This window comes from Scleropages formosus, chromosome 2 (assembly GCF_900964775.1).
Source record: "Scleropages formosus chromosome 2, fSclFor1.1, whole genome shotgun sequence".
Classification (NCBI taxonomy): Eukaryota; Metazoa; Chordata; class Actinopteri; order Osteoglossiformes; family Osteoglossidae; genus Scleropages; species Scleropages formosus.
This window is the reverse complement of record NC_041807.1, coordinates 41046119-41064786: the sequence shown is the minus strand read 5'-3', so window position 1 is coordinate 41064786 and position 18668 is coordinate 41046119. Positions and strand designations below refer to the sequence as shown.

General features: G+C 49.2%; 1 protein-coding gene across 2 annotated transcripts in view; it reads left to right on the top strand.

Moving 5' to 3' along the window:
* Positions 1-18668, top strand: part of casz1 (castor zinc finger 1) — a 203137-nt gene that overhangs the window by 109391 nt on the left and 75078 nt on the right. Inside the window, exon 1 of one of the 2 annotated variants that reach the window (XM_029248907.1) lies at positions 14136-14644. The exons of the other annotated variant lie outside the window; for it this stretch is intronic. Coding sequence (XP_029104740.1) covers positions 14596-14644 — 49 coding nt within the window. The 5' untranslated portion in view covers positions 14136-14595. Of the gene's footprint in view, positions 1-14135; positions 14645-18668 lie in introns of those variants that run through there. 2 annotated transcript variants of the gene reach the window in all.

The window sequence follows — 18668 nt, the reverse complement described above, 5'->3', positions numbered from 1 at the left end:
AGTAGAATAACCCAGCTGTATTAAGAGGTAAATAAGTGTAAATCACTTTGGCAAAAAGTGTCACCTAAACAAGTGTGTGTGTGTGTGTGTGTATGTATATATAAATTTATGTGAGAATAAATAAAGTTGCAACGAGGGTTATGTAAGAACACTGCGGTTGGCGTCACGCATTCTGCTCGCTCACCTAGGCTCACCCATGGTGAGTTTTTCTCTTACCGCTGCTTTTAAGCACCAAGGGTCAGGAGAAACGGGCTTTAGAGGCAAGATTAGCCCTCGATTTACTTTGCAATCACTGGGGCACGTAATTTAATCCTTTTACCCGCTTTACATTTGCCTCTTTTGGGCTGCAGGAAGGTGTAAGTTGATTTGTGCGTCCATAAGGACGCTCTTCGCCGGCGCTCCTCAAACATCGCGCTCGTTTACCGCGGTACGAAAGAGTCTCTGGTCGCCTGTGAGCACGATTGGGCGCGAGGGCCGCGGCGCCGCGTTCGGCCCGTTCAGCGCGTTCAGCCCGGCAGCTTTGTTTCTGCTGAGATGACAGGCCTCCGGTAAACATGCCGCTGGGAATTAAGTGCAGGTAACAGTGCGAACGCAGACCGTCCACCGTGTTTACCAGAGCGAGGCCTCCCCACGTACCTCTTGTCTGCCTTTCTTTTCACTCTTATTGATCTTATTCATCTACACACAGTACATACATGCATATCTCTATATGTATATACACATATATATATGTACACTGTATACTGTACGTTTTTATTTTTTCTTTAACTTCATTCCGTTCTCACTTCTAACAAGTACAGCCGGCTGATCGGGGCCTCTGGGCGCTTGTAGCTGGAGCCTCGCCAGGCGACGAAAGTGCTGCTTCACCGAGAGGCACGAGTGGCGCTGAGGGTAGAAAAACACTCAGCTGGGGGGTTATTTCAAACACACGCTCACACACACGCGTGCGCGCGCAGTGACAACGAGCAGGCTATGAAAATAATAATTACTGTAAAACTGCTGTTGATGAGGAGAAATATTGACCCAAAACAGCGCGACGCTTGTGTGCCTCGGTGTGTGTGTGTGTGTGTGTGTGTGTGAGCGTGACGCTGCGGCGGCATGTGTGCCGACTAAAAATAGCGCGTCCGTTTGAGGGACAACAGGCAGCGCAGCTTCGGATTATTTGGGATAAATGTACCGGCTCCATTTGTGCCTTTATTGGTCATCAAAAGCAATTGTGCTTTGAAGAGAAAAACGCCGGCGGCACCGGCGCGGCGAACCCGCTTGTTGACACACTTTTAGCTGAATTTCTGACTTTAACAAAAGGCCACAGGCCTTATATGGTGCCGCCCCGGATCCAGGCACCTGACTTTTTTTGTCGGACCCTTTTGTGCTCCGGGGGGTTTATTTATCAGCCCCCCGAGCGAGAGGGACGATACAGCCAAACCGACTTTTCAACTCTAAATAGAACTGTAAACATCAGCACAAAGGCGCTAAATTAATTGATTGTTGAGCAACAGACAGGGAATGGCGTTATCGTGTTTCCGTGGTAACAAAAATGTATTGTCTGCTTGTTTAGATGAATTGAAGCAAAACCCCCTTTAATTCATATCTGCTCTATTATATTTTTTTAGAGGGGAGAGAAGAAAAATCAATCAAAACGGGCCCTTCCGTGTATGCAGACACAAAGTGTCATCAATAATTGTTTTAAGCAGAGAAGCACAGGGGATTTTACACGGTAAAAAAAAAAACATCTGTTTCGTCTTTTCAACGTTTCTGTGTAACACAAAGGCTGGAACGACGCCGTGTCATTAGTATCTCCAACTTTTATGCCCTTTTTTTTTATTGACTTTTGCTGGGCGCAACCGTATGATGAGAGCGAGGTGCCGGTCGGCGGACAGGTCAAGGTCAACAGGGTCAAATGAGTCGCCACCCCACGCGACCTCTCCGCTCCAACGCCCTGGGTGTGTTATTGTGATTTGGGTCTGCACAGTCCATGCTGGAACCAAGGCGACTTGTACGTGTGCCGCAGGCTGGGACCGGGACCATGAAGCCGCTGGCGTGTCGCCGGTCACACCTGAGCCGAGCCGCCAGGACACCGTGTCCCTGCTATGGCAAAAACGCGCAAAGTTGGGGCTCTTCCCGAAGCTGGAGAGCGAGTGGATTACAGAAGGTTGACAGCCACTTTCCATACTGATATCTATTAAACCCCTGAGAAATAAAGTAAAACGGGCCGGGAGGGGGGTTCCTCACCAGGCTTCTGCGTCTGAGGCTGAACGTGCCTTTGTGGGCAGTGTGCGTCCCAAGCTCTTCCCCACGTCCTGCCCAACGCAGATATAGAAACAATCCTTATTGATCTAATCTGGTTACTGCTTGCTATTTTCAACGGTTCCATCGAAAAGTCCTCCTCCCTTCCCCCCTCCTGCCCCCGGGAGGCTGACCTACATGGCGGTCACATGGCGCGCCACCCTGGCTCGGCATTTTATGGAAAATCTGAGAGGGAGATAAATCCGCCGGGTTTTAAGAGTTATCCCTGCCTGTCCTTCGAGGAGGGCTCGCTCTCCGCCAGGTGTTATTGTCCCGACACAGCGAGTGCCGCGCGGGTCCCGGCTGCGCCCATTTAGCATGTGCCACCGCTGCGGGGTCCAGGGATCTCTCCCCACGGCCCTGTCCCCTACCGCATAGCCGCTGTCTTCTCCGTATGCTGCTCCTTTACTCAACTGCCTCAGAGGTGTCTCCTGATTGGCCAGCCTGACCCTCGGGGGGGTGCTACGGCGGGGGGGGGGGGTCTCCTGCGTTCGGTGCTTACCGTGGTTGCGGTGGGCCGCGCTCCGTTTGGCGCAGTGACCGAGTCCCCTTCACACCATCGCCTGCCTGCACATTTTCTGCTGTCCTTGCTATTCAGCCAATTACACCCAAAGAGCCTTAGTGATCCCCCTCCCCCAACACCAGAGTTATATTTATATATTTATTTGCTTCACAGAACAATACGTGGCGTCTCTGACCCTTTCGCAGAACGAAGAGCCTCACTGCGGACGACTGGAACTCAGATCAATGCAGTAGCTCTCACCTTTGCCCTCAGCGGTATGAGCAAAATATACAATCCTTGATATTTAACAGAAAAGAAATAATACGTTATTTTATTGCCATGAAAGGGTAGGTTGTACATTTATGTTTATGCACTTGGCATTTAGCTTCCCTCCAAAATGACGTATAACTCAGGAATACAGGAAAGTGCATCAACAACCGATGAAGAGCTTTAGATGGACACAGAACTGGATTTTTACACACTATGCAGGATATATCATAGTGCAATAATAAATAAACAGTATATTGTACACTAGCTGGAATCACCCAGAAATTTTTATGTTTCTGAAAGAATTGATACTTTTTTAATCAAGGTACCATTAAATTGATTTTAAAATATAGCCAAGATGTCATTACTAATGCTGAAAATTGCCATCACTGATTTATAATTTATTATTCACATATGACTGCAAAGCCTCATTTTCAGGAGGTGTTACTCCAGTGTGCTAACGGCGAACTCCACTAGCGATGGTCCTAACGGTATAGAAACCTTTGTAATTGTGTGCGCACAGTTAAAACCTGCAATTCTGTTCAAGAAAGCAATTAAATTGTCATTCGTTGGGTTGCGAGTCCTAAAGTTCATTTCTGGGTTCAAAAATGGCCAAAACGAAAGAGCTGAAGAAACACACCAGTCTGTTGTTGTTTTATGAAATGAAAGTTACTCCATGCGCCACACTGTCAACAAACTGAAGATTTCAGGTTGATTTTCGACTTTTGCATGCTAGTGTACACACTCAAGGTTTTCTGTTCCACATATACAGTTTTATGCAAAAGTTTGGGCACCCCTGGTCAAGTTACATATTTAGTTAATTTTGTAAGTGAAAAGTAGTAAACAACTGCTGCAGGAAACTGTGTGTTAAAAACAACATATCTGCAGTTGTTAATGCACAGTCATTATTATTTCATTAACTTTGAGACACAGGAACAAAGACAATAGTAATTATTGCACGTGCAAAAGTTTGGACACCCTTCCACTTGTCCAACGGCAAGGATTTTTTCTGCAAGATCCCTAACCCTAATACCCTCATTAGGCCTTAGGAGCCATTAGCAGTTGTTACCTGTTGACAACTGCAGAGCTCAATAAATTCCCTGACACTCCAAACTTTGGGCTGTCACGCAACAACCATGGGCTCTCCTAAGCAACTGTGGAGGATGTGATGCCTACAAAGCAGGGAAAGCTATAAAAAGTTTGCAAAATGCTTCCAGCTCAGAATTCCCACTGTCTGTAATGTCACCAAGAAACGGCAGTTAAGAGGAACTGTGGAAGTGAAGGCAAGATGTGGGAGACCAAGAAAACCTTCTGAGAGGACTGCTTGTATACTGGCCAGAAAGGCAAAGGCAAACCCTCATATGAGTGCAAAGGACCTGCAGGAAGGTCTGGCTCACACAGGAGTGGTGGTGCACCGTCCCGTGCAGCGTTGCTTGTGCAAACATGATCTGCATGGAAGAGTCATCAGGTGGAAGCCTTACCTGCGACCTCATTGCAAAAGTCAGCGTCTGAGGTATAACAGCATGTAGACAAGCCAGAGGGCTTTTGACAACAAGTGCTGTGGACTGATGAAGTAAAAATGGAACTATTTGGCCAGAATCAACAAAGGTTTGTTTGGAGAAGAGAAGGAGCAGCATTTGAAGAAAAAAAAAAAAACACCTTGGCAGCTGCTAAACATGGGGGTGGATCCATTGTGCTTCAGGGCAGTGTGGCAGCCATTGGCACAGAAAACATTGTATGGGTGGAGGGAGGAATGGATTCCACTAAATATCAGGAAATTCTGGATGCCAGTGTTCAACAGTCAGCCAAGAAGTTGTAGAAGCCACCATCCCCTTTTTCAGCTTCAGCAAGACAATGATCCCAAACATTCCTGAAAAACCACCACGAGCCACTTGGAGAAAACCATGCCGAAGGTTTTGGAATGGCCCTCGCAGTCCCCACTTTAGATCTGAAACATGCCGCACGTGCTGGACGGCCCAAGAACATCTCGCAATTTGAAGTGATGTGCGAGGAAGGGTGGGCAAAAATCCCTACAACTAGAATCGAAAGACTCAGCTGGATACAGAAGGTGTCCATAAGCCGGGATATGTGCAAAAGGGGTGTCGCTAAATACTCACTTACTACGGTGTCCAAAATTTGTTGCTCGTGCCACAATTACTACTGTCTTTCTTCCTGTGTTTTAAAGTTAATGAAATAATAACTGTGCATTAACAGCTGCAGATGATGTTTTTAACACACTGTTTCCCGCAGCAGTTGTTTACCGCTTTTCACTTACAAAATTAACTAAATAGGTAATTTAGCCAGGGGTGCCCAAACTTTTGCATACAACTGTAGTACGTGGATGAAATATGTTGTCGGATATGTGCTGCTGTGCGAACTGCGGAATAAATTGCACAATATATGGCACAAGCGTCATGTACAGCCTGCTGTTATATGCTGTACGTCGTATATATGGGTTCAGCAGGTGGAACAGTGGTTAGAGCTGCACCCTGAAATACCAGGGTCTCAGTAACCACCTCCTGCTGCAGTGCCCTTCATTAAGGTACTTAACCCTGAATTGATACGGTAAAAATGACCCAGCTGTTTCAGTGGGTTAATCTATGCAAGTAGCTCAAAGTACAAACCTCACACTAAGTCACTTTGGAGACAAGTCTCACATAAATAAATAAATGAATGAACGAATGAATGACTGACTGATAATGAATAGATGGCAATAATGTTGCAGGAGATGTTGTAGGAGAGGAAGCTGAGCTTCATCTGATTTGTGCTAAGCCACATGTAAGCAGTGTATGAGCATGTAAAGGTGTTATCGCTATAAATAGAAGTGTCTAATTAAAGGATAAGCATTGCTAGACTTTGCTATTGTTGTAATAACTATTATTATTATTTCCTGGTTACGCCTGGGGCAGTGTACCCTGCTTCTTCAGCTCAGACAAACGGTTGTGAGTGGGAATTTTGGTCGTCTGCTCGTGCTTGAGTACAGGTGATGCGTACAGGTGTTGCCATGGATATGGCTGCCCGGGGGTCGGGTTACGGTTCGAACTGAGGCGCAGGCCTGGCGGCGCAGGGCCTTTCCCCTTTCCGCAACACGGAGCAAAGGGAAAGGCGGCTGAGGATGGGTGTGCAGCGCTGGAGCGGCGGGCCCTCCGGCTCCCAGCAGCCCTCTCAGCAAAGCACCCCCCAACCCACCCCGCCCCACCCCGCCGACCCGCAGCCCTGACGCTAATCCACTCTGTCCCTCACTGTCTGCTTCAGTCATGTTCCATATCTAATAGTTGGTTTAGAAGGAAGTGCTTTGCCCGCGGGGAGAGCACTCTATTACCTCTTTAGAAACGCTCCCTTTTATTGGGGGCACTGCCGCTGCCGCGCTCTGTCAGTGTGTCTTAGCGCACATTTTTCTCTTGAACAGGGCCTTTAGCGGCACAAACGTGTGACTCCTGCTCCTGCTTCACTCTCTTGTACCTCTAAGAGCTTTAGCAGGCACACGTCCTCAGCATGGCACGGACACGGTGGCACGTGCTGCTGCTGCCGAGAGCGAGAGAGAAGGAGCTGCTGGTCCGCTGGCGCTGTGGAACAGTTCTTCCGTGCTCCCGCTCCTGCGTCCTGCAAGGTTGGAGGTCTGTGGTCAGATCCCACCACCAGAAATGGCATCTCAGCAGTTGTCATTGCTGCTGTTGGCTTTTGCCGGACTGATTCTTATGCGTCCATGGACGTGTCATGTTTACATCCATTCCGTTAGTGTGTTTGTTGGGTTGGATGTTTAAGGTTAAGGAGACGGAGACGAATGAATGGAGGAGAACGGTCTGACTCTCTGGTTCTGTTCATTCTTACTTTGCTGGGCACTTTATATAACCAGGGCCCTCAAACCAGGTACCAAACCCCTCCTTGGACCCCTCTTCCCGTTCCTCCAGATGGAGCCGTCAACTTGGAGGCTCTTACAAAAACATCTACTGAGTTACAATAGCGGTTAGAGAGTGTATGAAGAGCCGGCACTGCAGTGCAGCAGGACACAAACCGAGTGCAACTTGTCCACCAGCTGAGATTGATGAACCGATGACTGATTACCACACCGACACTGATGAACTGCCAGCTTCTCGCACTTTTTATCCACAGCTTGTGGCGATGCAGGTGGGCCTCATATCGTGTCCCTGGGACTTTTACTCTCATTCTACTGTGCGAATATGGCAGAGCGTGGTAATTTCACAGCCTTGCCACAACCCTGTGGTTGGGTGGTATTCCCGAAAATCTGAGGAACTTGCACGTGAGAGACAGCAGGCACTCAGAATAACTCGGGTTCAAATTCGGTTCGAGTTGCTCCAGTAAAAGCATCCAGCAGTTCGAATGGGTCACTTTATTGGCCTCCGTTTACTTCTACTGTTTACTGACACGGGGGGCGCGGTGGCGCGGTGGCGCAGTGGGTTGGACCACGGTCCTGCTCTCCGGTGGGTCTGGGGTTCGAGTCCCGCTTGGGGTGCCTTGCGACGGACTGGCATCCCGTCCTGGGTGTGTCCCCTCCCCCTCCGGCCTTACGCCCTGAGTTGCCGGGTAGGCTCCGGTTCCCTGCGACCCCGTATGGGACAAGCGGTTCTGGAAATGTGTGTGTGTGTTTACTGACACTTTTCTCCAAGGTGACTTGCAAGTGCGAGGTTTGTACACTAAGCTACTTACACTAATTTCCCCATTGATACAACTGGGAGACTTTTACTGTATCAGTGCAGGATCAGAACCTTGGTCGAGAGTACTGCAGCAGGAGGCAGGATTGAAACCAGTGTCCTTCGACTGGAAGGCGACGGCAGTAGGCACCGATTTTACCCGATACCCACTCGACACCGACTTCTCCGGGTTAAGGACAGAAGTGTCCTGAAAGCGCCTCTGGGCCACACAGGGAAAGGAGCCACGCCACCAGAGCGGACTTCCCAAGCGCCCATCATTTCCTGCGTGCCAGCAGCTTCCCACGCGACTAGCGCTTCCCAAGCGCCCAACACCATCTGCATTTCGCTGTTAACACCGTTCACACACATCCGCATCCAAAGGCGGATTAGCGGAAAATCCCCACGTCTTTTTTTCTTTCCCAACCAGGTTGACAAATATCAGATTTGTCTCTGAAAATTAGCTCCATCCATTTCTCCCTCCATATGACACACAAAAAAGATTATCTTTAATACCCGGGCAGCTTGAGTATGGAAAAAAGCAGATTAAAGTTTCAGTTTAGTCACATTTAGCCAGCCGCTGCGCAGCCGCGCCGCACAGCCCCGCGCCGCCCCTTAAGAATATGCCCTTTTTCTGTGTCTCCACGCTGCGAAAGGAGACGTTTGTCCCAGAACAATTAAAAGCAATAGCAATCCAATTCATCATTATGCCGTGTGACGTCTGAAGGCCTTCCTTTTCTCCGGCGGCTCGTTTAAACAAACAGCGCAGGGAGGTAAAGAGCGCTAAGTGAATGCGAGCTGCAGGTGTCCATTGAGGGCCCGCTTTGTAGTGGCCGAGGGTGCTGCGCTCTTGTTTTAGCCCCCTTTGGCCCGGGGACAGGGGGGTTGGTGGGAAACACGCCTGCTGGGTGACCCTGGACCCTGGCAGTGGCCCATTGTCCGGCCCGAAGCGGGTAGACGGACGGCTCATGGATGCGCGCGTAGCTAGGGCACGCTTGGGAGCAAGGCGTGCGCAGCAGACGCAACCCGGACGTGAACTGGTGGACATTTCCCCCGTTTTACATTAGCTCGCAGGACCTGGGCGTAAACAAGTCACTCTTTTCACCAAAAAAGGAGAAATTTAAAAATCTGCACCGTACGGTGGTGTCCATCTCCCTTTGGTCTCCTCCTCACATTGGCTCGCCACCATCAGAGTGGTCTCCACTTCAGCTCCAGTCTAGTCTGATGTGATCTGGTCTGCTCTCCACCTCCATTCGCGTCTTGTCTGATCTGCTCTCCGTCTCAGGGTTGGGCGTGATCTTACATCTGCTCTTCACCCTATGTCTGGCATGGTCCGGCCTCGATCTCAGATCTGGTCTCCTCCTCGGGTCTAGACTGCTGTTTCCCAAGCCGACCGGCCACGGGAAAGGTTTTACACTGTTCAATGCTGGTAAAGAGCCTTATGTCCTTATGTGTGTTAAGTGAGGATATTGGCACAATGGACATTTTCATTTCTATTATTATCTTCACCATGAAGAAGTGCTGGGTGTCGCACTCATCGGTGACGGTGACACCGCGGTCATTGTCAGCAAGAACCACGGTCCCCAGGCCCGCGCACTGTGAGTGTGTCTGTGTTTGTTGACCGCGTCGCCCGCCCCAGCAGCCCACCCACCCGTTCGTCCGCTGCACCTGTAACACGCCGCCTGGACGCTGGAGCCCTTAAACGAATTAAGGTGTCAATTAGACAATTAGAAGCGGGGTAGCTGGGAGGGCCAGCCACGTGCGGAGGCTCCGTGCCCCGCGGCCCGGCTCATTTCCTGTGCGGCGGGACCTGGAGCCGGAGAGCCGGAGCGGGAGAGCAGGAGCCGACCGTTGGACCCCGCCGGCCCAGACTCGCCTCGAGCCGCGGCACGCTGCCGCGCCGCCACACGCTAATTCCATTTTCCACTGCATATCTTTTTTTGATCAATGCTCCCCTTTCGTGGCTTGTTTTTTCGGATGCGAGGATGCGCCCTTTTTTTCTCTCCCCAATTTAGCTTTGGAGAATTTTATAATTTAGTAATTAAAATCTTTGATAGGCTTTTGAAATTGCAGCTAATTGAATTTAATGGGAAGATGAATTTCAATTTTATTTGATTACCGGGACCCCTGGCATAGGTATTTATGGAAAAAACTGTACTAAAATATGCTGTGTGGGCTTAGATGGCATAATAAAATTAGGGGTAATCGGATTTCTCCGTCATGAATTTCACTCTAATTTCACTATAATTTTCCATTAGATAGCTGGTTTACAAATATTTGCTCATCTGCGATAGGAAAAGGCTATCTGTCTGAAATGATTATGGAAAGAGCCTTCAAAAATGTGTCGTTCTCTCTTTGCCTTTTAGAAACCAGATTGGGGCAGATAAGAAATGGGAGAGATACCATTATCGGGCCCTGCATTCAGGGCAGAAACGCTTGAAACACGGGAATTAAGCAGGCTGTGCAAAAACACGGTGAAGGGAATGAGCTCACTGTTGCTCATTCGTACTGCGTGTCAAGTGGAATCACAGCGCTTTTCACACTGCTGTGGAAAAATGTGCCTCTGCATCTTCGTACAGCTTGATCACCAGATCATACACGGGCCGTTGTTTAAAGAAGTTGTTTAAAACTAGGATGCTGGCTGAATGCTGCATATGTGTTGCGGACAATTTCTGCATTTTCCTCAAAAATGAGAGGGTGATACTTATGATATTATGATGCTGTTAGAGGTCAGAAGGGGAACTATGTTGGGGACTAGAACGCGGTACCGCGTAGCCTGATGGGTGTGTCTTACACTGTACCTGTTGTTTTATATCAGTGGCTTGTGAACTGTTAAAGATCAGGACATTGAGGAAGTTGCACACATTCATTTCGCCAAAATAAGATGATAAAAATAAGCATCACTTCCGTGAGACCGGTGAGCAGTGTGACGGTTCGAGAGGACCGTGCTGAGGACTTCGACCGGGTACTGGGCAACGTTCCCTTTCACACTGAGACCCATCAGAATTAAATATATAAAGCTATTTAAACACACGTGACAGGGAATAATGGGCAGCGTCACGCCGTAGCAGACACAATGGAGGCCTCAGAGTGGAAGTGTGCTAGAAATCAGTGCCCCCCCAGTCAGGTAAAAACACGGCTGCGGTAACTGAGCAGGTCCATTCATCCATTCATCCATCTATGCATCCATGCATCAATGAAGCAGCAGCACTGGGACTTGGTGACAAAGATGCCCCTACAGTCACCCCTCACCCCAAAAAGTCATTTACCACTAGTTTTGTTCAGTCTCCCTTGAGCCAAGTGTGTGTGTAAATCACCGCTTGCCCCCCCACACACACACACTGCCACCAGAGACGGCAGAGGGGTTCAAACGCAACCAGGCCCTCGGCAAAGGTCACGTTTCCCCCTCTGCCTTTCTCCCTGGGGCCAGTGGCACAAAAGCTGCCCCATTCCCATCTCTCAGCCCACCCCCTGGCCCCCCCCCGGCCCCCCCACGTCCCCTTTGTCCCGGTCGGCGCGGGCCACTCATGAGGACCCCAGCTTCAGTCCGACTCCCCCAACACCCCCCAGGGTGCACGGTTAGGGGCGAACCGCGATGCGCTGGCCGGGCAGCCCTTTGACTGAGCGTTACTCAACCCCCACACACACAGACACACACAGACACACACAGACACGCACACAGACAGAGAGAGAGTGCAGTCTTCCTCAAACACGCCGCCACCACAGGACACCGCCCACAGTCCTGGATTCATCACTTGGTCCTTAAAAAGGCAGGTATCTCCACAGGACCACGCGAAAAGCAGCAGCGTGCGACCGGCGGCTCGCCGTGTTTCCACTCGCTCCACAGTTCAGCGTTTAGAGCTTGTTGTGCAGATTGTCGAAAAGCACCGCACAGCATTAGTGTGCGGATGCAATTAAAACAGAGATTGTTTTAAAAAAGAGCAATATGGGGAAATAAACGGCTGGAGCCAACGCCAGGTCCTGGGCAGGGGCTGGACCGAGCGCTTGTGTGTGTGTTTGAGTGTGTTTGCGTGTGTTTCTCTGCTTCCACCTCATCACCTTTTTTTGGGGGGGGGGCAGCACCCCAGACCCACTAAGTGACGCACTTTTAGAACTGGTTTATAGACGTGCTGCTACGTGCCTTGAATCCATTTGCACGCGTTTCTGCAAAACAGGGAAAAAGCCGGGGACCCACATGCGGGAAAGACGGAAAGCAGCGCGGGGAAATAGATTTTGTGGAAAACGGAGTTGCAAAGGGACGGAACACTTTGGTAAAAACTTCTCTTCCGCAGCCGAACTTGACTCGTCCTCTTCTCCCTCATCCTGGCTTACTCGTGCAACGATGCCGAGTATCGCTCTCAGCTCTCGGACGCGGAGCCCGGCCCTCCCGTCCAGGGCGTGGCCCTCGCCGCTCTTTTAATATTTCTCGTAATCGCGCGCCGTCTCCAATTCCAATTTCTTTCAAACTTCAAAGGGACTTTTTCCGGTTGCCGTTTTGTCGGGAGGCTCCCCTTGGTCCTCGTGGGTCACCTGCAGGAAGCACCTGTTTGATCCACGTACCGCTTTCTTTGACAGAAACACACAGAGTGCTCCTTTCTCATTTTATTTTAACCACTTCTTTTCTTCCCTTTCCCCTGGCTGCCTCCGACAAAGACGCCCGCCGGCCAGTTTTTCTTTTCATTACCCCTACACACACAAATACACACATAAATATATCTTTTTATGGTCGAAGAGAGGTGGAGGACTTTGATACGAGGCATTTTAAAAGCGCTCCTCTTGTTTTCCCCGAGCTCTGTATCAAAAAGGAGGGGTCACTCTCCCATTGTTCAAACATGACTCATCGCCATAATTACTAAATCAACCAAAACCAGTTTTTATGCTTTTATGTTAGTCTTGGTGTTAGCAGACGGGAACTGAGCTATTGACTCATTTCGGATCCATAACGTGCAGAAACGCACATTTCCCTTTTCTTTCCGCCCCCCGCCAGCTCCCGCAGCCCGGGCGGGACTTTGAGCTTCTTCAACAACTTTTAATAATTAATGCGAATAAATGCGGGTCCCGCGGGCCGCTGCTCGGCTCGCTTTGCGTCCCCCGTGCGGGGCGAGCGAGGCCCGGCTGGCGGGAGCGCCGCCCCCCCCCCTCCGGGGGCGTCTGTACAAATAGCTACGCACAAATATCAAAAATAGGAGCAAAAGGTCCGAGCGTGCTTTGCATGCCGGCGCGGAAGAAACTGCCAGGCAAATAAGGGGTTTGTCTTATAAAGTATTCATTGTCACCTGGTAACGGCCGCCGTTTATCATTTCACCTGAAATTACAATGGAAAACGATACCTTATCAGAAAGAGAGGGATGGAAAGAGAGAGAGAGAGAGAGAGAGAGAGAGAGAGAGGGGAAAAGAGGGAAGTGTGCGTGTGTGTATGCGTGCGTGTGTGTTCCTGACAGCCCGCTCCAATGCCCTTTCCTTGTTGAGCCTGTCCAGCGCTCCAGCACGAGGTCACCAATAAGACGTGCGCTGTGGATCGATACTCTTTCCTGCCCCCTCCGCCCGGTGGAAGCGCGTCACCGAAATCGTGGCCCCTTCCTCCTTCGGCGCCTCTCTCCCGTCGCACCCAACGTCCCCGTTTGCGGAGAGAAAGGCGCGGATATGTGACGAAAAGAGCGTCGACCTCCGCGCTCTAATTCGAGGTCCGTACCGAAACACGCACAAGGATGAGGTCGTCGCGGAGCCGTCGCTAAGGCGCGAAGCGGCGGCGGGATCCGAAAGCACGACCTGCACGCAAACCGGAGTTCGCGGAGCTTCTTGTTCAGACTTCCTATTAAATGAGTTAGTGCCTGTTAAACTGTAAGCTGTTCGGACAAACAAACACATGGTACTCGAGTCATTAACGAGAGAGACGGCGCTTCGCTCGCGCTCATTTCTCACAAATACCCGAGCTGCGATAAAAAATACAACTGAAGAGCTGATTAATTTCAAATAAATGTGCTAAATGGAATTTGTCCCGAATCAGCGAAGAAACTTCCATCTACAGTGTTTCCTTCAAGTGTGAAATGTTGTGTTTTATTATTGATTTCTCGCAATATTCGAGGCCGTGTGACTCGGTAATTAGTGTGTTTGTGCTCCGCCATCTGACAGTGTGATTCTTCCTGCCTTTTATCATTTTTATTTTTACTGTTATTACGTTATGCCTGCTCCTGGTCCAGGCCCCGCTCTCTCTCTCTTCCCCTCTCTCTTTTTTTTCCCTCTCTTCTTCTTTCAGTCCAGTTTTTGTTGCTCCCTCCCTATTTCATTTTAATCGAGCGGCCCGAGGCTCCGCCCCATGAGAGTCGAAAGGCTAGCAGACCACAGAGAGTGAGCGAGCGAATGACGGAGAGAGAGAGAGAGAGAGAGAGAGAGAGAGAGAGAGAGAGAGAGAGAGGGAGAGAGGGGCCGGCCCACCGAAGGGGAGGGGAAAAAAAGTCTGTCCTGAGCTCCTGCTCTTCTGTAATTTCCTATCTGTCTATTCAGACAACATCGCCAACACGGGCGTGTGTGTGTGAGCGACCCACAGAGAGAGGGAGAGAGGGAGAGAGAGGGCGGCCAGGCGAGGGAGCGAGCGAGCGAGCGAGCGAGGGGGAGGCTCTGTATTTTTTCACTTAGCACCCCCCCACTCCATTAAAGCCACAAGAAGGAGGGGCCAAAGCCCAACTGCCAATCAAATCCTCCCGTGGCAGCCGGCATTATCTCCACTACAAACTATTGACAGATTACATGTCAAGGAGTTTAGTACATTATTGAAGGAAGCTTTGTTTTTCTTCTTTTTTATTACTTTGTTAGTTCTTCTCAATTCAGTCGCTCAGCTTTCCAAAACCCTCCTCGCTTCTAATGGTTTTTTAATCAGAGTTGAGCTGTATTATGAAAGTTACATGTCTGAGAGGATTTAACTTCGAATTCCCTGAATATGGTAAGTGCCTTTCATTCTCTTGTGCGTGTGCGAGATGAGCGTGTGCGCGAGCGTGCGCGTGTGACCTGCGTGACCTGCGTGACCCGCGCGTGGAAGCGGTCGGCGTCTCGGCGGCGGCGAGGGACCCGTCGGCTCCGGGCGACCCGTGACTCGGAGCTCCGCGCGAAAGCGCGCGAGGGCGGCGGGGGCGATCGGCCAGCCGCCGGCGCGAGGCATGGGCTGCGCGAGCCCGACGGCGCGGCGAGAAAGCAGAGTTAAAGTTCACCAAACTGGTTTCATTTTCCCCTCCGAGAGGCACGGTGCACTTGTGCGAGCGGCAACGAATCGGCCGACTCGCACAGGGGCATTTCTCAGAAGGTAAAGAGAGTTTCCGCACAAGTTCCTATTCTCACTGTTATCATGCCTTGTTGTGGCAGCGACGCGACTTGTTTGTGCTCCTTAACCGTCTCCTCCTCCTCCTCCTCCTCCTGATCCTCGCTATCCTCGCTCACCTCGGCGCTCTCTTAGCCCGGCGCGCTCCGCCACCTTTCGGACACCGGGACTGTTAGAAATGCCTCCCGGAGCGGAGGTATGAGCGCATTCGGAGGTATGTCAGCTGTCACCGGGAGGCTCTCCGTGGCCCAGGGCTGTGCGTGTCTCCAAGGGGACGTGTCAAACGCCGCGCCGTCTTCCCTCTGACATGACATGTGTGTAAAGGCACTTTTAGCGGACGACCCGCCGTGTCGCACACGACCGCCGTCTTCGCCCCGCGCGGGACGTTACCACTTGTACTAGTGTAATGGTGGTGTACTGAGAGAAACTGAGACTGTTTGCGCGGGGTGGTGCGCCCGAGCAATATACGTTACGCATAAAATATTGAAACAAAAGTGGGCTCTGTTTTCCGCGGCGATGTCTGTCCTGCCCTCCCAGTTTCCGCGGGTCTGTGCGTCGGGGGGAGATTTATTTCGAACCCGAGTGTGATGTGCCGCGGTGGTGGACAGCGGAGAGCAGCCACCGTTGTCTCTCTTCGCGTCTCCATCTTCACTTTAGATTTCTTTTAGAACACAGCAGGCGAGGGTGTGTGACATGTGCCGCTCCTGTGTTTCACACACACAACATGTGTGTGTGTGTGTTGAATAATATAAGGAGATATTAATTTTGTTGAGTAAGAATTTTACATGTTTCTCTAAGTTGTGACCAAGCTATAGTGACCACTGCAGAAGTGATTTTTTTTGTTTTTTAAAGTAATTGTTAAAAAAAGGCATGAGAAACAGCAATTAACAAAATGTCCAAAATTTCTGTTTGCAGACATCTTACAATTTTCAATTTTTTTAAGGTTCAATTTCATTGTTTTATTTTCCTACAAATAGTTTCATGAGGTGCACTGGTCGACATTCCCACCCCAGTTTAAAACAATTAACGAGAAAAACAGTAATAATAATAATAATAATACTGCTACTACTAGTAATATACATATATGTGTGTGTGTGTGTGTGTGTATATAGCTATATAAATATATATAAATGTTTTATTTTGCTGTGAATATTTCAGGAGTGAATTCTGAGCAGATGTGTAAATATTTGCGAGTATTCTGCGTTCACACACTTCTAGAGAGTTTCTGTTTGCCACCTCCTGTACGACGGCGCTCAGCGAGTGTCACTCACTGTCGTGTGTGTGATGGTCAGAGCTGCTACGGCAGTGTGTGAAAACACTACACGTGTATTTTTAATTATATGGGGATTTTTAAATGTGCTAAATTTACTATGTTTAAAAATCCCCCTATAATTAAAAAGCATACAGCTCAGTACTGAATAATAAGTTGAAAATATTTTGTGACTGTTGATGAGGAAGAGATGGCTGTTTGTATTTTTATTTTTTTCTGTTTTTGTTTGGAACAGGTTTCTGTAAAACCAGAACAGAAGCATTTTTTCTCATTTTTTTCTTTTTTTTTTTTTTTTTTTTTTTATTTTACCACAAAACCACTCCCAGGCCAGACCTGCTTTTGTCTCGGCGTATTTCTAAAATTCTGCTCCACGTAAAAAGTACGACCGAACACACCCTCAATTGTACCTTGTCTCCGAGGTGCTCCAAACACTGTCCTCCCCCCCCCCCCGGCACCCCACCCCACCGCGCTAAATGGCAAATGAAGTTATTTTATGAGTCATAATGGGGAGCGATGGCTTTCTTGCTCAGAGAAGAGGCTGATGTGGCTCCGGTGCCCCCGACCACCTTTACTGCACCCCTGAAAAAACGGTGCAAAATGAGCGGCAAAACAATCCAAGGTCTGTAGCCTTCAATAACCTTTATCACAATTTAGCAATAACCGAATCAATTTGATGTCTTAAGCAATAAAAAATGCTGTTGCCGTCCTAATTCTCCGGCTCCTCGGATGACAGTAAATTTACATTTTTTAATTAAACTAGCTGGAATTTTTATGAGGGGGCTGGGCTATGCTAATGGGAATGTTGTGTACTGCAGATTAAGAGAGTTTTGAAATAAATTTCGCAGGGAGCCATTATGGAGAGGAGAAAAAGGCAAAGGCATTGTCTTTAACCCTTGGAGGGCCGAACCTTCCGCAGGGACTCAAACGCACTCAGCGACGTCGGGGGATGTGGTCAGGATCTCCATCACGGGCCACGCAAAGCTTCTGTAATTCACATTAATGCATACCTTACGTCCATAAGCCACATTTTTTTTTCTTTTTTCAAAACTCTCTCATTTTACAAACACCTCCCCCAAACACACACAGTTTTGAATGTTAATGTAAACGTTAATTGTTAAATGTAAATTTTAATAAACTGCCACTATTGGAGAAGGGACGCTCTAACACATTCCATGCTTTTACCCACTATTACAGCGCAATAACCTTCTTTCGGGACATATTCATGTTTTTGCTGTTGACAGTAATTTATGAAAAACTTGTGTTTGCGAATCCGAGACTCTGAGGACTAAACGGAAACGTTCAGCACGCTTACAATAATTTAGTTTTATTTTTCAAAGCTGCTTTCAATGAGAAAAGTGTGAGCTGCAAGTGAGGAGGCGCACCTGGGAAGAGAAGCAGGGCCGACCCTCTTCTTTCCTGTGTATAAAACACGACCATGTGAGGAGGTGTGCTGCTCAAATCAGCGGAAGGGGTGTCTTCGGCAGTGCTTTTGAGTGGTACCTGTTGGGAAACGATACGGTGTGTGTGTGTGTGTGTGTCGGGGGTCGCGAGCCACGGCGACCCTTGACAGCTGGACATCGTCGCACCGTGAGCTCCACTATCAGGCAGTGGCCGCAAAACATCCCAATTAACCCCGACCCCCCCCGTGCCCAGCGTCCACTTCTCCGTGGACTCGGGGGGCTGCACGCGTGCTTCCGAAAAACCCACGGTCACGTGTGTGTGCACGCGGGGGTGTCGAGTGCGGAATGACGGCAGAGAGAATGAGGGTGTCCTGTCACCCTGAGAGAGAGGAGGTGACAGCACTGTACCCGTTTCCACTCTGACGTGTGTGTGTGTGTGTGTGTGTGTGTGTGTGTGTGTGTGTGCGCGCTCAACCAGTGGCGAGATCCTAATTAAAACCCCAACGCTCCCCATCACCAATGGAGAGTAATAGCCTAATTAATACTGGGGAAGAAGAGACGTACTCCAGAATAATAAACAGGTTTTCACCCCAGGTCTTTATTTGTTTTATTACTGAAATCTGCGCCGCTCCTCGTCCTCACTATCTTTAACAGCGATAAAAGTACTCTTTTACCTTTCAAACATTAAGTGAAATGAAACCGAGGATGTTGCTTTTGATACAGTTCAAGGTGATTCATTATGATTTTTTTTTTTTTTTTTTTTAAATTCACTAGTGACAATTCCCTGGAATTCATTTCCAGTTTGAAGTATCAGTTATGGGAGTTCATATTCAAATAGTGCCGACTCGTCTGACTGCTACGAGCTTCAGCGTGGTGTCCTTCTGTGTCGAGAAATCGCTCATCGACCTTTGACGTCGGGGAATAAAGGAAATAATATTTAATAGACCCTTTCGGCTTCTGGGTCCAACAGGAGCTCTTCCAT